Raw genomic sequence first — 19856 nt, forward strand, 5'->3', positions numbered from 1 at the left:
GCAGGTTGCTGGTGCCACACCATTCAATTCAGTTCAAGTAAAAAATACAACATGGTCCTAGAAGGCCAGATGATCATTCTGGAAGTCTAGTTATCCTCTGACAGCAGTGTGGCAAAAAGGCCCCTAAACCTGGAAGAAGTACCTGAAAACACCTATGCAAGAGGATATTCAAAAATCTTCAAGAGGAATAGCCCAAGAAATGTCAACTTCAAAACCACAAGACATCTCCTGGAAGGTAAAGACCTGTCTCCAATCCAGAAACTCCTCTCTACACACCACCACTGTGAGGAGACACTCAATAGCTGCCACCACCCTCAGCAACAAAGCCAGCAAAACATCCAGGAGGTTTTTCAGCCAGAATGGTCTCATTTCTATTCCCAGCACAGATCAGGGATGACCATGGGAATGGAGTGGGATGAACAGACTACACTGACAGAAAAAAGCACTTCAGAGTCTCATTCTGCAGCCACACTCCAAATATTTGTGCAATGAGAAGCATTGGAGAAAACCAAGAAAGACAAGGATTTTGCTAATTGTATGGTAGCAGTTATTGAGCATTCAAATGCATGAAACAAAGCAACAGCAAATATCCTTAGGGTTCTCATCATGATGCAGAAAACGGGATTTTTAATTCTTTCCTGTAATAAAACATTTTTGGTGTCTTTCAGTGCCTTCACAGAACCATTTTCAATGGCTCTGGATGCAGGATGATTCAGAATTCTGAGAAACTGAAACAAGCAGAGGAAGACAGAGACAGTATTGGAAAAGGGTTGGGTTTCAATATTTGAAGTACAATGGGAAAAAATTTCTCTGGTAACTGGAAAGAAGGACGAAGGCTCACAAAACATGCTCAGTGCTCATTGTCATGTCCTACTCTGCCACATGCCCCCAGTGTAGACACAGACATTGCAAACAACTTAATTCCAGCAGTGGAATCCTGCTTCCTGAAGCCAACAAGCGCTGTGGATACACTAGCCATGCCCACCACATTAAGCTAAATAGAGCAGCAACCACCTCACAAGCCTCTATCACATCAATTCCAGCAGTTATTCTGCCAGGAAAAGGTTAACCATGGGCTGAAGCAGAATCAGTTGTCACATGATTATGGAGCTACTTGCACTGCTTACCTCTTACACTGGGAGAAAAAAGGATCTATGAGCAGTGAAACCAGAGCAACTGCTGCAAACATCAGCTGTCACCACTGCTCTGCCAGCATCCTGCCTGCATGGATTCCCAAATGCAAGTGCCTTCCAGAAGGTTGAAAAACAGTGATGAGGTCTCATGGTTTTTGTCTCTACACCCTGCTGTCAATGCAGAGCAGCCAGATCAGAGGCAGCTCCTCCACTTGGGCTGGACACATGCCTTGACACCACCAGAATAAATTGAACTGAGGAGCACGCTGAGCTGAAAGTATTTTTTATCACTATCCTGACAAGCTAAGAACACTTCTGCACAGAGGCTCAACAGGACAGGCAAGTTCTTCCACAGTGTATAATAATGATTCTTCTCTCAGCTCAAACAGGAGTTCTAGAGAACACCTGAGAAGCCCCACCACCTGATCCAGAGCCATGCAGCACCTGGATGGATGCAGAGGCACAGGCACAAGCCTGGCACAGCTTGGGAATGTTGGTCCCACCACGTGTGCCCAGCTCTCCCAGTCATGCAGACAGACCTAGCCCTGTTGTGGCATCCTCCCTCCACATGGGACCATCACAGGGTAGCCACAGGGAGGTTTGGCAGCTGGTGTGCTCCATTTCACCTTCCTGAACAGCTTCCAAGGAAAACAGCAGCTTAAAAATGAAAAATGAGCTTTTACACAGGCGAGTACCTTGGCTGTGCACAAAGCAGGCAAGCCCAAAATGGCACACATATTTTCCTCTTTCCTCCCTGGATTTCTACTGATTCCAGTCAGTGTTTTATAAATACCAAAATTATAAAAAAAATATAAACCAAATGATAAAGAACAACTCAGATCAATCCAGTTCTGATACGCTGAGGCACGCTTCATTTATTTTGGATGTTTTAATCATAGAGAGAGATATATCATGTGAAACGAGTATTTTCCTCGCTAGCTACCAGTATTTAAAGTTAGCAAAACAGAAGCCACTGAACATTTATTCAGGTGAACTCATGTATGTAATGGAGTTGCCTTCAGCAACTCTCCCTCGCTCCTGGGCCTCCTGTGACTGTACTACCTACATTTATCTTCCTCTGATGATCACAGCTGGGCAGGATTTTCAAACTTTAAACCAGAAAGCCTTGAAGCCTGCATTATACACAGTGCTAACAGCCCAAACAAAGAGGCTAGAGCAGCAAGAGGTTTATTGTAATACTGGTATTTTCCAAGCTCTTATCGAACAAAGCATTTAATCTAATGTATTACACTTAATGAAGAGTCAGGAACTTGTACTGCAAATAACAGATCAGATATAATTGGAATTTGCTCCGCACCACTAGCCTACATATATCAATAAAAACAATAACCACATTGGATTTTGGGCTCACTTCATTTGCATTTCTTAATTTAGTGTTTAACTAATTTAACAATAGTAATGATTTCATTCAAATTAAAATCTAAGGAAAATAATTTTTAAAAGGCATTAAAGATTTCATTAAGTTCCATCTAAATTAATATTAGCTTTCTTAATATTTTCAGTGAATTATTTTTTTCTCTCACCACTGAAACAAACATGAAGTTTTCTCTGTGCAGTGAAGCTTTAGACAAACCTTGTTAGATTTATTGGTATTATTTCAAGCAATTAATTAATATACATTAGAGTTATTTAGAGAAAAAGCACAAAAAAATGGCAGGAAAATAGATGAAGCTGTTTTTAAAACACTGCATTCAACTTAGATAATTGTTCTTTGAGCCTTTTATGTGAAGCTCTTAGGTACACACCATTCATCAGATCACTTTTTCCCTACTTTTGGGGCATTGCTCCAAAGCATCAGATGCACGTGATTATTAAAGGATTTATTGCAGTTCACCTATAAACAGAGTTCCACATTTTCAAACTGATATGCCAGCAATTTCTTATTCTAATTCTCATACTTAAAAGCAATGGTTTCAGATGTTCACCTTCCATTTCAGTGGATACCAGGCCTTTGTGTTCACAAAATTAAGTACCCAATATGAGCTTTGTTTCACTTTCTCTACAGAAAAACCATTCATTTTCAGGTAACCTTAAGTCATTTAACTAGAAGTGCACTTAATTTGAAGAGATTAGTCAAGCAGCTCTTCACTTGTACATTTGTATTGCCATTATAATTAGGACTACTTCAAAATAACAAAAAGTTAATTTTTGACCAGAACAAACACAGGGAAAAAAACAGATCAAGAGCACCTTAAGTGAAGAGATTGGATGCTTTTGAAAATATCCTTCAGAATCCCTCTGGGTCCGTGATCAGTGACCACCTTCATTCCAACACTACTCCCAGGGCTGCTGCCACACAGGATAAAATATACAACATTTCTGTATGTTTTAAGCTGGCCACCAAGAAAATGGTTATGTGCAGATAAATTCTGACTATCTGACCATCTACCCTTCTCTGTAACATATATTGGCAGTGGAGAGGGAAGGAGCTGAGTGATCCAGTCCTGGAAATACAAAGAAGGCAGCCAGGGATGCGCTGGAATGGAGTTCCCAGGAGCCTTCCCTCAGCACGTGGACACCTCCAGGATACAAAGCCCTCTGCCAACAAAGCCCATATTTGAAATGCAACAAAAGTGATACTAGCCTGTTGAAAGGAAGACATAAGAACACCCTGAGGGAAGCTGCTAAATGATGGAGTACCTTGGCAAGATAGACAAGCACGCTGAAACTTTGGCTACCAACTTTAGAAGCTGAATGTGTTTACAAGTCAGTTAATTTCTTAGTGTTACTGCAAAAGTGGAAATAGAAGATTTATATCTGAGCAAGATGCAGCCAATTTCTATAACCAGGAGCTAATTGAACTTTCATCCACCAGAACTTCTGAAAATGTTTAATAAATATGCATTTCAGAAGAATCCACAGAAACAGGCACAGGCAGAGGTGAAACATTAAGTGCTAAGCCACGCTTTAGGAACATTTCAGATAAATATTGACAAGTGCATTTATCTGCAGTAGAGGTATCCTCTAAAGAACTTATTCACTTTGAGACACTATGAAAAATAAAACTATCACAAACCCTCCCTTTGCTTGTATGTATATACATACTTCTATTTTTAATTTCAAATTTCCAGCTTTCAGAGATTTCTTGACATTTCTTATTAATCTTCAGATATTGTCAAATGGAACACAAATACTTTAAAACCAACAAAAGTGGTAGAGAAGTGGCTGTTTTTAAACTCACTTTCTACTTGAGTAGTAATTGATGTACAGTGCTCAGCAGGTACTCCTGAGTTTAGTTTCACTTTGTCTGATGCTTTACAATCACTCTAACTGCAGTCAGTAAAGACAATTTCAGAATCAAGCAAACTTTATTTGTGTTTTTTCATCCATTCTTTAGATTTTCCAGCTAGGAAAGTTATAGCACTGACAAGCTGGAGGTCACTGCAAAACACTGTCAAGTACAGCCTTTTGAATATCAAAGAGAAAAGTTGTATCACTGTCCAGAGGCTGGGATCAGGAATTTCATGTCACCCACCATATCATCAAGGCACTTAATTTTGTGGATGTTCTAATCTCACTCATGCACACACCTGATTTTCTTTCCTTGGGTCTGTCCTGTCACTGATCCCAAACTCCTCCAAGTGCCAAGGTAACACATTTCTGTTCTGACCTCACAGAGACAACAGGAAAAGTACACACTGCACTTGAAGGTTGTTTTTCATTAACTTTCCACCTTTTGCCACCTTTTGCACTTGGACTAAACTGAGGTTGTGAAAGCCTTGGGGTTGAGACCTGTCATTTTACATGCCCCACACACACCTTGCTAGTGCATGTTAGACACATCACATACAAGTTAAATAACATTATAGTTTAAAGAATATTCTTCATGTGTGTTATTGAAAACTACAGGCCAAAAATAAGAAAAAAGAAAAGTTGCCCAAATTAATTCCTCATGTCTGAAGAGAACTGAAGTTATGCAAGTAGAAAGCAAAATAACTATTGTCCACAACTGTGTGAACTTCATTAGGGTCTTACTTAAGAAGTGAGAGAGCTGGTTGGCTATTTTCTTTCTTGAGATAATCTAGGTAAGAACTGAGTAGCTGTCCCCTGGAAATCAAAGTCTGGATGGAAACAAAGCTTTAGATATCCAAAACTGTTTTTACAATTTAGGCAGTTATCTCTTTTTAAGTAAGGGAAAATTGCCTTGCCTAATTTCTTGCAGCCAACAATCACAGCTAAAAATCACTGTATGTGTAAGGAATTGGAGGAAGCAGGGAAAGAATGACTTGTCTAGTAGGAACCCCTGTTAACACTGAAAACCTCAAGTGTGGGTTGATGCAGCTGAAAGCATTGAAACAGTCAATGCTCAGGAGTGATGCATAACCTGAGATGTGTTTAAGAAGCTGAATAACCTTAAACCAGAAAAAAAGAAAAAAGCTGGAAGGACTAGGGAAGTCTTGGGAGAGCTGATTAGATTCACTAACAGGACTGTCACATTTAAGCAACAAAAATTAAAATACAGGAACACACCAGAAGAAAGATTTTTAAGTAATACACATGTAGCATTTCACTAAGTGTCAAAATGTAGTATTTTACAAGCAGAATGAATGTGAAAACAGAGCTTCATTTAAGTGATACCAGAAGCTGCTATAGGTATAAAAGATTGCTACACAGCAATGTTATATAGCTGTGAATCAGATGAACTTCCTAGCAATGGAATTTCTTACAGATTCCAATGTGTCTGAGATGGAATGGACAGCTCTCATCTTTCAAACTCATTCTTCTATAACATAAATTATCTGTTTAGACCAGAGCACCTAGTTTTAGGGAGGGAAAAAAAAAATCATGTTTTAAAACTGCCAGTGCTAAAGAATCCACTACACCACTGTCAATTGCTGCAGTTTGATTTCAGTTTCTGTTAAAAATCTGCACCTTCTTTGTCATTTGAGGCTTGCCTGCTTTCAGCTTCTACTTATTGAACCATAATGTTTCTGCCTGTAAGGCTCAAGAGTCCTATACTATCAAGTTTCCTTTCCCCAAGAAGGTACTTATAGACTGCAGTCATGTCATTCCCTTGCTAATCTAATTGGATTTTAAACTGTAGATCAGTCTCAAAAAACAAGCAATAAAAAGAGATTTAGTAGATAACCCAACTGATCTCCGGGTCCCCAGCTTCCAGAGATCCACAGAGCTCTAACAACCCCAGCAAACTGACAACTTGACTATTTTTCTGGTACTGCCTGAACAGTACATCCACTGACAGAGGCATAAACAATCTCTCCTAACATCAGGGCACAGGAATTGAACCATTTACATATTTGGTCTTTTGCTGACCAAACATTAAAAGCAATTGTTCAAACAATGACAACATTTTATCATTGTGTCAGAAAAGAAAGACAGATAGTACCCTTTCCAATCTTTTTATTAACTCTTCAGATTTTCTGTCCTCATTGTGTTTCCTGTATATGTATGACAACAATAAAGTAAAATAAAAGCAAGACAATAGCCACTGCATGAAAAATTCTAGAGCACGTAAGCAGCTTCCTTATAGCACATGAAGTCATTTCCTTCAGAGACATTTTGTGTAACTCTTTAAAAAATTAGTTAAACTAATATTTTACTCTCCTGAGCCAAGCAATAATAAAGAGCCATTTTTTGTGAAATACTTGGACAGGGAATTGGTAATAAGCTAACCAACCTTTCCAGATCACTGGCTTAAAACCAAGCCTTGCTTGATCGTGCCTTGAAGGCTCAGCTACGTGATAAAAGTCTGATGCTCTGTGAAAAATAAAAGGGGATAGAGTCAAGTTCTTGGCAAGCTATTGCCCATCTCACACTGGCACTCTTATCAGCCAGGAGTTTCATCAGAAAATACAAATATCCTCTGCAGCAGAATGACTGGCTTATCTGGGAGGAAGATCCTGCCTCTGATGAATTTCAAAGTACTTCTTGAGCCAACACTCCTCTCTCAAAATATAGGTTTAAGATATAATGGCAAGGCATTTCTGAGTTCTGTTTGTACTGCATGCCAAGCAGCACACTCTACTCCATCTCTGTTCCACGTTTCAATCTGGCTGTTACTTCTATTCACTATTGTTTCAAAAAGAAAACTTCAATCTGCCACTGTCCTCTAATAATTTTTAAACTGTTTTCACAAGCTTGCTGAAGCGAAAGGCCCCTAACAAAGCCAGCACCCTCATGCTGCTGAAACACCATCAGCACTCTCAGCAGCAAACAGCAAGAGACAAGCACGAAGCCAACACAACATTTTAGTATTGATTTCTCTAAGAAATTTCAATCCCGCAGGGCATAAACATCAATTTAATCTGTATGCAACTACAAAATGGCCTCACTCCCAGTGTTCCTTATTTCAGCCAAAACACTGCTACAACTGGAGTAAACACACACCCAGCAGTGCAGGCAAAGGCTGACAGAACAAGTATCCCCACATTCCCAATAATTCGCAAGAGTTTTGGAGAGCACTGTCACAAACACCAGACAGTCAAGGACACCCACCAGCAGGAAAATTTGTCTCACAGCCAGACACAAAGGCACCCCTGAAGCATCCTGAGGACCAACCTGAGTGGTTTCCAGCCCTGTTAAGCAGAAGAGCCAGTTCATCTTCCAATGAACTCAACGTTTTGTGGTGGAGTAACAGCCTCACCTCTCACCTTTGGGTTTCTGTGCCTCCACGTGACAACAGGAACAATGAAACACAACTGCTCCATGTTGTACTTACTGATAGTTTGGAACAAGCTCCCAGGGAACTTCACTATCCCTGGAAGTGTTCAAAAACATGTAGGTGTGCTATTTCATGACATGTCTTAGTCAGCATGGTGGTGTCAGGTCAAATGTTGGATGTGATGATCTTGGCGGTCTTTTCCAACCTTAATGACTCCTTGAATCTATTTTCTGAGCATCCCTGACTCCATCAGACTACCTTCCCTGCAAACAAAAAGCCACACATTACTGCTACCTCCAGCCTGCTGAGAAGAGCATCAGAAGAAAACACCACCTGAAGAAAAAAAAAATTTATCACCTTGAAGTTTGCCCTCATAATCTTAAACTGAGTTCTTCAGAAATGTAAATCCCCCCTCTAATCACTGAGAAATCCAGGCCAGCATGCTCTGACATTCCTGTTTTTTCTTCTTAGCACTGCAGGACTGCTATTTTTTTCAAGAATGCACCCCACTGAAAAAAAATCAGCTCATTCTTGCAGCAGTGCAAAGCCCCAGGCATGTCAGTGTCACCCTAGCCTGCACTTGAGCACCAATACAGTCACTAGAATTCAAGGCACCAACATTATTTGTGAGTGATGGATTTATGTATGTAAGAAACTATAAATAACACAATAATCACAGACACAGGGTTTTATGGACAAAGCCTGCACTCATAAAATGTGGCACCTTCTATCCACCTGCCCCTGCTGATGACAGGTGGCAGAATCAGATTCCTAAAGGTATAAAGGTGACAGAACAGCACATTGGGAATTGGAGTATTATGAACTCATTGATAGGCATGGAAAGCCCTGTCCAAAGTTAGTAGCTTCAACACAGACCCCATCCCAGATAACAGCCTTCCTACATGGCAGGATTTATTAATTGCTGCTGCAGTGACACAAAAGCTTAATAAACACAACTCTAGCACACTCCTGACCCAACATGTATTGACTCAGGGCTCAGGTTACCATTGACATTAAGGTTCTACACTCTAGAGCAGAATATAATTTAAATATCTATTGACTACATGTGTGATCAACACAGAAACCCTACCTGTGTGCTATTTTCCTTCAGCATATGTGACATACATCATGGCATGTTTACTTCACCTGTCAGTAAGGTGGGGAATAGATTTTGCTCCCAAAATTAATCAGTTTTGTGGGTCTTCACCAGGACAGCCTAACTAGGTCCAAGCAAGGACCATGGCAACATTCTCCAGCCAGTGGCAATTTTAGGATGAATTTTAGGATTGCTTGGTCTGGAATAGGAGCAGCTCTGAAGTGATCATCAAGATTATTGAAGTACATACTGGCAGGTCAGTCTGTACCACTGACAGCTTTATAGCTGCTGTGATCACCTGTGTCACTGAGCTGCAGACACTGTCTTTCCTCCACAAAGTTACCATGGTTTTGACTTCAGAGAGACCCATAACCATGCAGTAAGAATGGCTGTGAGTCCAGCCTGTGATCTCCAGTTGTGAGCTTGGCTTTCCAAGGGGGATGGCTGTAAGCAGTAAAAGGAAGTGAAAAAATAGAATGTTTATGATACAATCAAAATTCAGGAAAATAAAGGCAGTACAGCAAACCTTCAGCTTATCTTCATGAATCTCTGAATGGGAGGATGTAAACAAAAGGGACAGACCAAACTTCACTTGTTTGTTTCTAGATTCAACACTCAGTCCAGCCCTTAAGCACATAAGCAAAACAGGATACAGGGTGTTACTGAATGATTTCCTCTGAAACCTGATTGAGAAAGATTAGAGCAATTAGAACACGGTGACACACACTTTGAAAGCCCTTAAATCACAATTAATATAAGGTTTAACCTTTCTCCTAAGGATCATCTGGTGACTGTGTGCCATTTTCAGAGCAAGGCTGACACGTCCCAGCCTCAGAGACAAAATTCATGAGACAGAATCCCCTGCCCTCTACTGGCGCCAAAGCCTCACTGAAATCTGAGCTCATGTCACAGGCAGCACAAACAGCACCTGAGGAGCTTTTCAGAGGGTATTTTAAACTATTATTTGTAATTTATATCAGATCTATAATGTGCCGGACACATCCAACTGGGAACAAAACCTCACATATAAAAAGCTCTTTCAGCATCACTGCACTCCTTCCCACAGCACCAGCTAGACTGAGGATTCAAAATACTGCTCCTTGCAAGATAATATATTCATTAACTAGAAGCTAATTCTAAGGGATTATCTAATGTTTGTCATGTTCACAGTGCATAACCAAGAACTCTATATGGCAGGTTTTTATTTGTTTATTTTTCCAAAATTCTCTCTCACGTACGCTGTTGCTTTTCTGATTACAGCCATCCAAACTGTATTTGGCCCAAGAACAGAGAGGCAGGTTCATAGCTGCCAAAATCATTTTCCAGCACCTTGGTGCCAGAGCTAGGGAAATTCTTAGCCAGGTTTCTGACTCATAGGCACCACTGTGACAGCACCACACAAACCCCAGGGCACCCCAGCGAGGCATTTGTTGTGACTGACCGTGTCATGTACGTTTCTCTTACACACTGATTTATTAGGTGTCATCACAGAACCTTCCAGATCTTGTGAGCACTTCCTACTGTGTTCTCCCATCAGTGCAAACAACAGCAATAAGAAAAAAAGAAGCCAAGATTTACCCTGCTGTGATTATATTTCTGAATGTAAATCAGCTTGATTCCTGGAAATATCAAAGTAAATCCCCCGTGTAGGCAAGGCCTAAAAGGAATTGAATAAACACAAGGGTCCTGACTGCATATTTAATCCAAAAAATAAATAAGCTTTTAAATCACATTAAAAGGAAAAAAAAAAAAAAAGTAGCCTGAAAAACAGCAGCTATTAAACAAGAGAAAGTCTGGCAATGCTGGAGTAATTCCCACAATGTTCATCCATACCCTGAAACACATTGAGAACACACCCTGTTTTCAGAGCTGTCACACAACAAATGCAGATGTGAGCCTGCCATCACTACACAAACAACAGAGTATGACATTTAAATAATACCACTAAGCAGAAGTGGGAGATGCACACAGCCTACACAATGTACAGCAGTTCTTTTTTAAAGCAACTCATCTGTTAAGCTACCAAATATCTAAAAGGCCCTAGGGATGCAACAAAACAAAAGTATACAATATTCTAAGGAATCCATGGGAATATAATCTAATCACACCTGTCTTCTTTTCATTGTAGGCATCTACAGTATTTTAAAAAATACTAATGAATTCTTAAAGCTTATTAAGCCACATCCTAAAACTATTTGAATTTTTGGCTGTACTACTCAGCCTAAATGTATTTACAGATAATTTATCCCCATTTGTTCCTGTGTCAGGATTGTCTGATATCTCAAATAGTTCTTCTCACACTCTGGTGCTTGTCTAACCCCTGACATTTACAGAGTGCAAAAGTGTCCTCAGCCATGAGCTTTCTAGGCTATATAAGCCAAGATTCTGGTGCAGCAGAATCTAAGAATGAAGGATAAACAGGTATTTTAAACACAGTCTATTTGAAATTCTGCCTGTCTCCATAAATAACCTCTACAAATAAATACAGTTTCAACTATATAAGAAAATATATAACACAGAAACCTTTACAGCGTAAATTTATGAGGTGGTGTTGTCAAGCCTTGTGATTTGTTCCAGCATCTCAGCATTTTCTCAACTTTCAACTCCTGGAGTTCTCTCTTAAAAATAAACAATAAAAATATTCTGTCCTTCATGATTATTGATAAAAGCCTGAGGGTAGGAGTCAAACAATGACTTGTGAAGAAGGAGGTCAGGATGTAAATAAAAATAATATGACTTTTAAAAATAGAATATGTATTAAAAATCTTCCAGAAGAGTTAATTCAGTATGTTTAAGGTACCACTGGCTGATAAACTGACAGAAAACGTCAATAAAATCTTACAGGCTTGCCTGTATTATTTTTGTAGAACTATACACCTAGTAATGAGATGAACCCACCCCTCTAGGTAAAATACTGGCTGACTTTGCTGTTCCAATGTGCTAAAAACTATTAATATCATAAACAGGATATCATAAACAAATAAATATTATAACATCAGTAATAATACCATATAATATCAAGAAATACCATGTATATCTAGGAAGCTGGATCTCTCACTTTCTAAATCACAAGACAGAGAAAGGGCTTCTGCCTTATTAATAGAAAACTGAGGTAAAGAGGTACGTGACCAGCTTATGGCAGATCCAAGAACTGAACATAGATTTCAGATTTTCTGAGTTACAGTCTTGTGCTTCAGGCAGAAGGCTGGTCTCCTTTTCACTAACAAGCTATTGAAGGCCAAACTCTAAAAATGGACAATGAAGCTCAGAAACAATGAAACAGCAAGAATACTTGAAAAAGAAGTCTTCTTAAAGTTAAGCCTCCTTGGTCCTTCTAATGTTAACATCTGCAAAAGCTTGCACCCAGCACAGCATCAATAGTTTTTCCAAAAGACCAAATTCAGAACTCATACCAGTCTCTGTATCCATCAGGCAGGACAGGAATCACAGTACAGACATTACTGCCTTTGGCTTCTAGTGCCATTAGCTCTCATCCTACTTACAGACTTTATATCCCAGCTTTTCAGCATGAATCCTCTTGGCCATGAACTGCCCTTCAATCAATGCTCGTATTTCTACTTCCTTTGGAAAGCTTGAAACCTGCACCAAAGAGGGAATGAATTAACAACACCATACCCAGCATACAGGGCCAAGCTACAGGGTGGTTAAAAACACAAGACAGATTTATTGACAAGACAATTGACTATCTTTGCCTTCACCCTGAAGTCTGCTCTCATCTAGGCCCAGTTCTTCACTCATGCACGCAAGATGGACCTAAAGACTCATGACAGAGAACTCAAGCCATATCCTAAATGCTGTTGGCAAACACATCAAACCTAAAGTTTATTCACAATAGGAAGAAGTTTAAGGCAAGTTGCAAACTTTTTCCTAAGCATTTCCCATCACCAAGAGCGGCTCAGGAATCAATATCTCAAAAATAAAAGCAATTAGATAAAATTCGGATGAATTAAACAATGTCACGGGAGTTTAAATCTGTTTCTGTCTGCACAAAAGTGAAACCATGTAATCTTTTCATTAATTTATTTAGCTTCTACCTGTAACATTTTTCTGTCCTTTCATCAATGAGACAGGCAACAGAAGCAAGAGAACATTGAACTGCAAACAAGTAGAAGGAATCCTTCACATGAAGTTGAGTTTCTCCATGCACTGCAGTAAGTGCCCACATTTGTGTAACAGCTAGAAGTGATTAAGCATTCATTTAACAGCCAACACTTAAGAGAGTAGAGCTGCACTGCAAACACCAGATAGCATCAATCTCTGTTCACCTACGTGAGGTCTAATCGACTGGGAGTCATGATTGATCAAAGGCATCTCCTGAGTTTCAGTACCCCCCAGGCATTTAAACAACATCCATTCCATCCATTCCTCAAAAAAAAAAAAAAAGGGGGGAAAAAGATACAAAGAACTTCCTGCAACTTAATTTCTATTTCATTCTACTTGGACTTGAGCCTGTGCTTACTTACATACCACTATGTGGCTTGTAGGTTACTCCAAGTCATGCAGGACAGCAAAATGAGGTTTTTAGTTCACACATTATATATATATAGACAAAATACTACGGCCCAAAGTTTCAACACACCTTTATCTATTGTCTCTTATACACATCTAATTATATATATATAGACAAAATACTACGGCCCAAAGTTTCAACACACCTTTATCTATGCGTCTAAAAACTTAAAAAACAAGGACTAAGTCATGTACATGTACTAAGTTCTCAGTGAGCTTAAAGTAAATCCTGTCTCAAAGACTGTTGGTTTCAGCAAATCCAAATTTTCCAGTAAAGAAAGTATATCATAAAAAATACTATATAAATTCTAGTTCAGACATTGCTCTGTAGATGCTCTCAAGCTACAGACCAAATACTTCCTTATGAAAATCGTCCCAGGGACTTGCATTAATAAATGAAACTGGAAAGCAAGTATTTCAGACAGAAAGAAAATATATATATATATATAATAGCAAAGATTTGAAGCCTTGACGGCACTCCTTCAAAGTTTGAGATATTAACCAGATTATGACTACCTTCTGGTTGTCTCTGTTGAATCTGTGAATCCCAACTGCTTCAGGAGTAATTTCCATCACATCAAAGTAGAAACCTGTATCAAGAAACATTAAAGACCGTCATGTTTGCTCCCAGGCCCAAAGTTGAATCCTATTTTTGCACACAGCTAAAATGATAATAGATGTTTATCATGTATTGGGACAGATGAGTCACCACACAACCTGTTTCTTTACCAATTTCAGTCCACACATCAACTTCTTAACAGTGTTCTGAGCCATGTGGTTGGGTTCTTGGGGCTCTCCTGTAAAGAGTTGGACTTTAATGATCCCAGTGGGTCCCTTCCAACTCAGGATATTCTATAATCCTATGATTCTCCCAGTTTACAAAATGTGGATCTTAAACATGCCAAATGATGTAATAAACACCAAGCCTACAGAAGAGGATACATCCACCACCATACACACATTTGCAAGTAACACAGATAATACATTGCACATACAAGAAATAGTCTGAGTAAGTAATATGCAAGGGTGAACGGAGAAAAAAAAACAAACACAGAAAAAAATGGCAAGTTGGTAAGAAGAGTACAGGAATATTGGAACATTTCATACCCTGGATTAAATTTCATGAGCCTATTAGAGAACATCAGATATTTTAAGTCACGAAGCAGAGCTGATCTCTGAATAGTTTTGATGAGATCTGAGGAAATGCTGTAATGCTTTGTAGACAGCTAGACAAAGATTCCTCTGGGTTGGTCAGAAAAGATATTTAAGAAAGAAGACCAGAAAAAATGAGGTCAGAAAAACTGAACAGAACAGTTAACAAACTAAGGAGAGTTTTTGTGGTTCTAACATTGTTAGAGCAAAACTGTGCTCCCCTATCAGACCTGTGATTACTGGCAAAATAAAATCCAAAATAATATTGTGCTTTAGCACACATAGCCTTTCTGGTTAAACATTCTGCAAAGTTGCCAGTAAGCAGCTCTGTGTGTCACAGACCTGCAGGCCCTGCCAGGGATGCACATCCCAACCTTCCAATCCTGACCTCCAAACCTCTGCAGAGGCACCTCCCCACACCACAAGGAGTAAAAGGGGGGGAATTTAACCAGCTATGCCTTTGCTTTGTTGCCCCCAGGTACCCAAATTATGGAGATTACTGCATTGTTACAGATCTACCCAGAGGTTATTCTAGTATATAGACTATTGAGGATGATTTCCATCAAACACCCATTTTATAGAGGAGTAAGATATTCAAGTGAATATACTATAACACAAACTTTAAAACTTTATGGCACTGTCCTGGTTCAGTAAAAATATTTTCATCAACTTCCAATTTTTTTAATATTGTCTAAACTGGCTGTCTTTGGGGTTTTAGAATAATTTCTTCCCATTTTCTAAAACACTAGAATTGATTTGTCTTCTAGTGAAAAGAGATTCCCGGTCATTTTAATACCCCACAGAGACTGGATTTGACAGACAACATAACACAGCTTCTAAAAATGAAAAATCTAATCTCACAGTGTCAAGAGGCCCTATCTTAAATTCACTTTTCTAAGGAGTGAAGTCTTCTATAGCTTAAATATCTACCTTTAAAAACTTTGCTGCCTATAATTTTACATTAATTTTACTCATATCAATTCACACCTGAGATGATGGTGATGATTTCAAACCCTGCTCTGCAATGGATCCATTTTAATCTTGATTAGACATGTGCTCACTTTTCAACAGCTTATTTCAGAGCTACGTATTAGACTTGTAAAATGTTAAACTGTGGGAGAGAAAATAATGTAAAATTTCAAATCTGTGAGTTTAATGGAATTTTTAAAATATTTCTACCATCAGAATTTTGTTACATTTCATTCACTAACCATAACATGGGGGAAAAAAGAGGGACGAAATTATTCTGTGACACACACTGGGGAAAATGCAGGAAATAAGGGCATCCCTTGACATCATTGCTTTGTACACATGCATGAGAAAGATTCTAGAGTAATGACTGAGAAAGAAATAATATGGAGCTACTTCATTCACTTGGTTTGAGTCTTCAGAAAAAGAAATAAACTTTAATGAAAGCCTCCTTCAGAAATTACTAGTTTTAAACATTCTATAGCTAAGATGTTACTAAAACCCTTCCAACGACCAAAGGAGATCCATAAATATGATTTTCTTACTCAGTGAATATTCAAGGAAAACACTGTGATGACACTTAGGCTGTCAACACAGCATTTCCAAGTACACATCAGGAATTTCTCTTGCTCTAGTTAACTTAATTCTTGACCTTTATGATGACCCAAGTAAAGCAGGTACAACACCCACTGCAGTATGTGTCTAATCAAACCCTCAAAGTCCCAGCCCTGCTAAGGTTCATACCCAAGTTTCCACTGTTTCCAGCAGCAGTTGATGATAAGGCTTTGGAGAATTCATCCCAGGAGCCTGAAGCACATTCATCTCTGATCCTCTCTCTCATCAGAGAACCATTCTTAAAACTGAAACACACAAACACACCATATGTGTTTTCCAAAACCTTTAGCTCTAGATTTTTAAAGCATTTTGTTCCTTTACTTGCTATTGTTATTCAGCCAAATAAAGCTGGCCAAGTTAAAAGATATAATCACTTCATCATGGAAAGAGATAGAGAAAGAAGAGCAAGATAAGAGAAAACAACTTTTACAGGAGGTGCTGGGGAACACATTGCAGTCATTTCTCCAGTGAGTGGGATTAGACCCAGGCTGGCCATGCCAAACCCAGGCTAGCTCTGAACAGCTGGGACATCTCCTCAGAGAAGTGCCCTGCCACCACTCACTCTGAGATGACTCTGCAAGGAGCAGCAGGAGTGTCTGCACATTGCATTTATGATTTCAGGACCATGGTACCTGCATGGAACCTGCTTAGGTCCAACAAGACTTTATGAGGTCTGGTTCTGTGCCAGGATCTGGCAAAGGAAAGCACCACAGCCAGTAAACAAACCATGCAGTAAAATATGCATCTCTTCATTTTTTATGGTCTTTGCACACCTCATGCTGTCACCTTCTTTGTGAATATCACACTCCTGCAAAATACTGCAGCACTGGACTTTTATCCAGGGGAAAGCAGTTTGAACACTCTCCAGCACAAAGTTATCAGAGCAACTCAGCAGGAGAGGCACAGAAATATCAAAAATTAGGTCAAGGAAATCGTTGAACTTTCATTCAGTAGCACCAACTGAAGTTATTTGTTTTTTCTATGCAAATACTCTGTCTGGTATATCAGGCATTTTTTTTCAAGTGAGAGTCCCCTATTAACTCTAATATTCCAGAAATAAAAAGGCCTTGGTGCCAAAGGGGAAGTGTCAGCTCAGAAATGACTAAACAGGAGGAACAGGAAGGATTAAGTCAGCACTTCCAAGGCCACCACCAAACCACATGTTAGGCTGCAGTGAAAGAACAGCAGTGAAACATTTATTCAGAAAAATACCTCAGTATCTGCTTTCCTATTATGAACAGGTTGTTTATATAGCTCTTTTACACAGCAAAAGTAAAGAAAACATCAAGTAGAAGAAAAACTCAAATGTAAGTTAAAAACAAAAGCAAACAAACAAACAAGAAAAACCCCACAAAACAAAACAAACAAAACCTCCTGGGAAATCACTGAATAAAATTCAGTATCTTGCAATTGACATCATTTTTTTGAACTCAACTTCATGAACACTGTTCCCACTGTCGTCTACTACTGTACAGGTGGGATTCAACACTACAGCTCCAGAGCAGACTTGAGAAGTTCTGAGTTTTAAGCATATAAAATCCAAGGGATTTAGGCACAAAATTTATCTGTATATTACTTACAAATATTTTCCAAAACACTATGACCTGGACTGGAAATTTTAATCCAGAATACAGTGGTTCAGTGAGGGCAAACACAGCTCCAATGCACCAACTTGGCTGGCAAGGGGCCAAACAATTCCCAAATCACAGCAGCCAAAAGCTATCAGGAGGATCATCTTCTCAGCTGGGTTTCTTGAGAGCTCAATATTTTCCTCAAGCACAGCCCTATTACACCCCTGAACAGCCCTGATTACACTCCTCTCTGGAAAGGGAATCCTCACCTACTCCATTATGACCCTGCTGGACCACTAGAGGAGCACAGAAGTTGCAGAGCCTGGTCAGGCTTCACACATCTCACATCCTGTCTCAGCAGGTTTGTTATTCCTGTACATTAAATGCATTACCTGAGATACACACACTGAACAGGCTCTATCTGTATGCCGAAATAATTTCAGCTTTTATTGCCATGAGAATTTATCCCCCACAACTCTGCAGTTTCAGTTCCTCAAATTAAACAATAGGAATGCTATAATGTTGATGGAAATGTTTCAGCAGTAGATTGCCATATACCGTAGAGAATGCTGAATGTTCTATTCATTATCATTTCACAAAAGAAATAAAAAGCACTAACACAAAGGCAAAGAAATATATGTTATCGATCCCAGATGAAAAAAAAATAAATTATATTACCATAAAAGTGCCATATATGTTTGAGAATCAACAGGATTGCAGAGGATATGACCTTCTAAGGCAGGAGTTGGCTCTTGGATCCACAGGAACAATGTGTCACTTGTGCCAAGGCTAATCTGGAGGGGAAAAAAATAATTGAAGCCTTATCACAATGTGCACGGAAAGCAATACAGAAATTAAATTAAAACCATTTGTTATTACCACTAATTGTTTTTAAATTACACATTAAGTCAATTGGATTTGTGTTGAAGCTAGCTCTGACTTAGGCTGTCATGCCAGTGAAATACATACTAGATGGAGACTTGGGTTTTAATGTCTGGAGTATTAGTTAAAAATAGTCACAAGAGTTTACTTAAAATCTTTCAGGCAGCTTACAGATTGATAGAAATAGAACAAACATAAATCCAATAAGCAAATCAACACTAGCAGGTACATATAACTGGCGACCTGCAGCTATTTATATTTCAAGTATTTCAAGCATCCAAGGACACGGACTGTTTTCAGGAGAGTGTTTTGACTTACTGCAATGTCTCCTTCTTGAAGTCTCATCCCTGCCAGTGATGCTGAAAGCAAAAAGAATACCAGGTACAAAGGTAGCTCTTTGACTCAATTACAGACTGTTGTCCAAGACATCATAGGACATTACAAACACCATCTCAAAGTACAATACAAATGGCAAATATGCTCCTGATGGCCTTGGGCTATCCACCAGAAAAGATGGGCAAAGCATTTGGGTGAGGGAGGGATTTTTAATAAAATCAAAATGCTCAAGACAAAGGACTACAGAACAGCATGATTTTTCTAATGGTTTATGTATTCAGGTTTTATATACAGTGGACCCTTGGTTAACAACACACTTTAAAGGAGGAACATTCCCACTTCTACCAGATTAATCACATATTTATTGGACTAAGTTGAATTTGGGTCTCTAGAAGAAAAAATTTGACTTTTGGGAAATGCAGAGTTTACCCAACTCCCAGAATAAGAATGCAAAATATATCATAATGAAGCTTCTATCATTAATCAAACCTGCAAAAGCTACTGTAATAATGGAAGTATTTTATTTTCACAGTCTTGAGAAACATAAATGTTTGCTTTACACTGAAACAGTCTCCAGGATTCAAAAAGCTGACCCTAAATTAACACCTTCCCTAGTACTGAGATCTATCAGTCTGATGAAAGGACAGCTCTAATTCGTAGAGAAAGCCAACAAGGTTCATCTCCAAATTTTTATCTGAGAAGATACAAAAGCATTTTTTAAGTTCATGTTTTCTAAGGGAAAATGTTAGCAGTTCATAGTAGGGATAATTTCTCATAGGCAGGTGAACAAAAACTGAAGCTATCAAGAGGCAAATGAATTCACCTCTGATTACTTGGCAAAAGAGAATTAATTTGTCATAAACAGCCTATCCAAGATAACTCTATCTCAGAAGAACTGGTGATGGAAGGGTGTTGGAAAGAGGAATTAA

The 19856-nt window shown here is 39.0% G+C and overlaps 1 protein-coding gene across 2 annotated transcripts in view; it reads right to left on the minus strand.

The window, feature by feature from the left end:
- Positions 1–19856, minus strand: part of XYLB (xylulokinase) — an 80778-nt gene that overhangs the window by 42615 nt on the left and 18307 nt on the right. For both annotated transcript variants that reach the window (XM_015619853.3, XM_015619852.3), the window contains exons 11-15: positions 18910–18950; positions 18388–18503; positions 16268–16383; positions 13919–13992; positions 12376–12472 (exon numbers count right to left, since the gene is read on the minus strand). In XM_015619853.3, coding sequence (XP_015475339.1) covers positions 12376–12472; positions 13919–13992; positions 16268–16383; positions 18388–18503; positions 18910–18950 — 444 coding nt within the window. The remainder of the gene's footprint in view (positions 1–12375; positions 12473–13918; positions 13993–16267; positions 16384–18387; positions 18504–18909; positions 18951–19856) is intronic.

Source organism: Parus major, chromosome 2, assembly GCF_001522545.3.
Source record: "Parus major isolate Abel chromosome 2, Parus_major1.1, whole genome shotgun sequence".
Classification (NCBI taxonomy): domain Eukaryota; kingdom Metazoa; phylum Chordata; class Aves; order Passeriformes; family Paridae; genus Parus; species Parus major.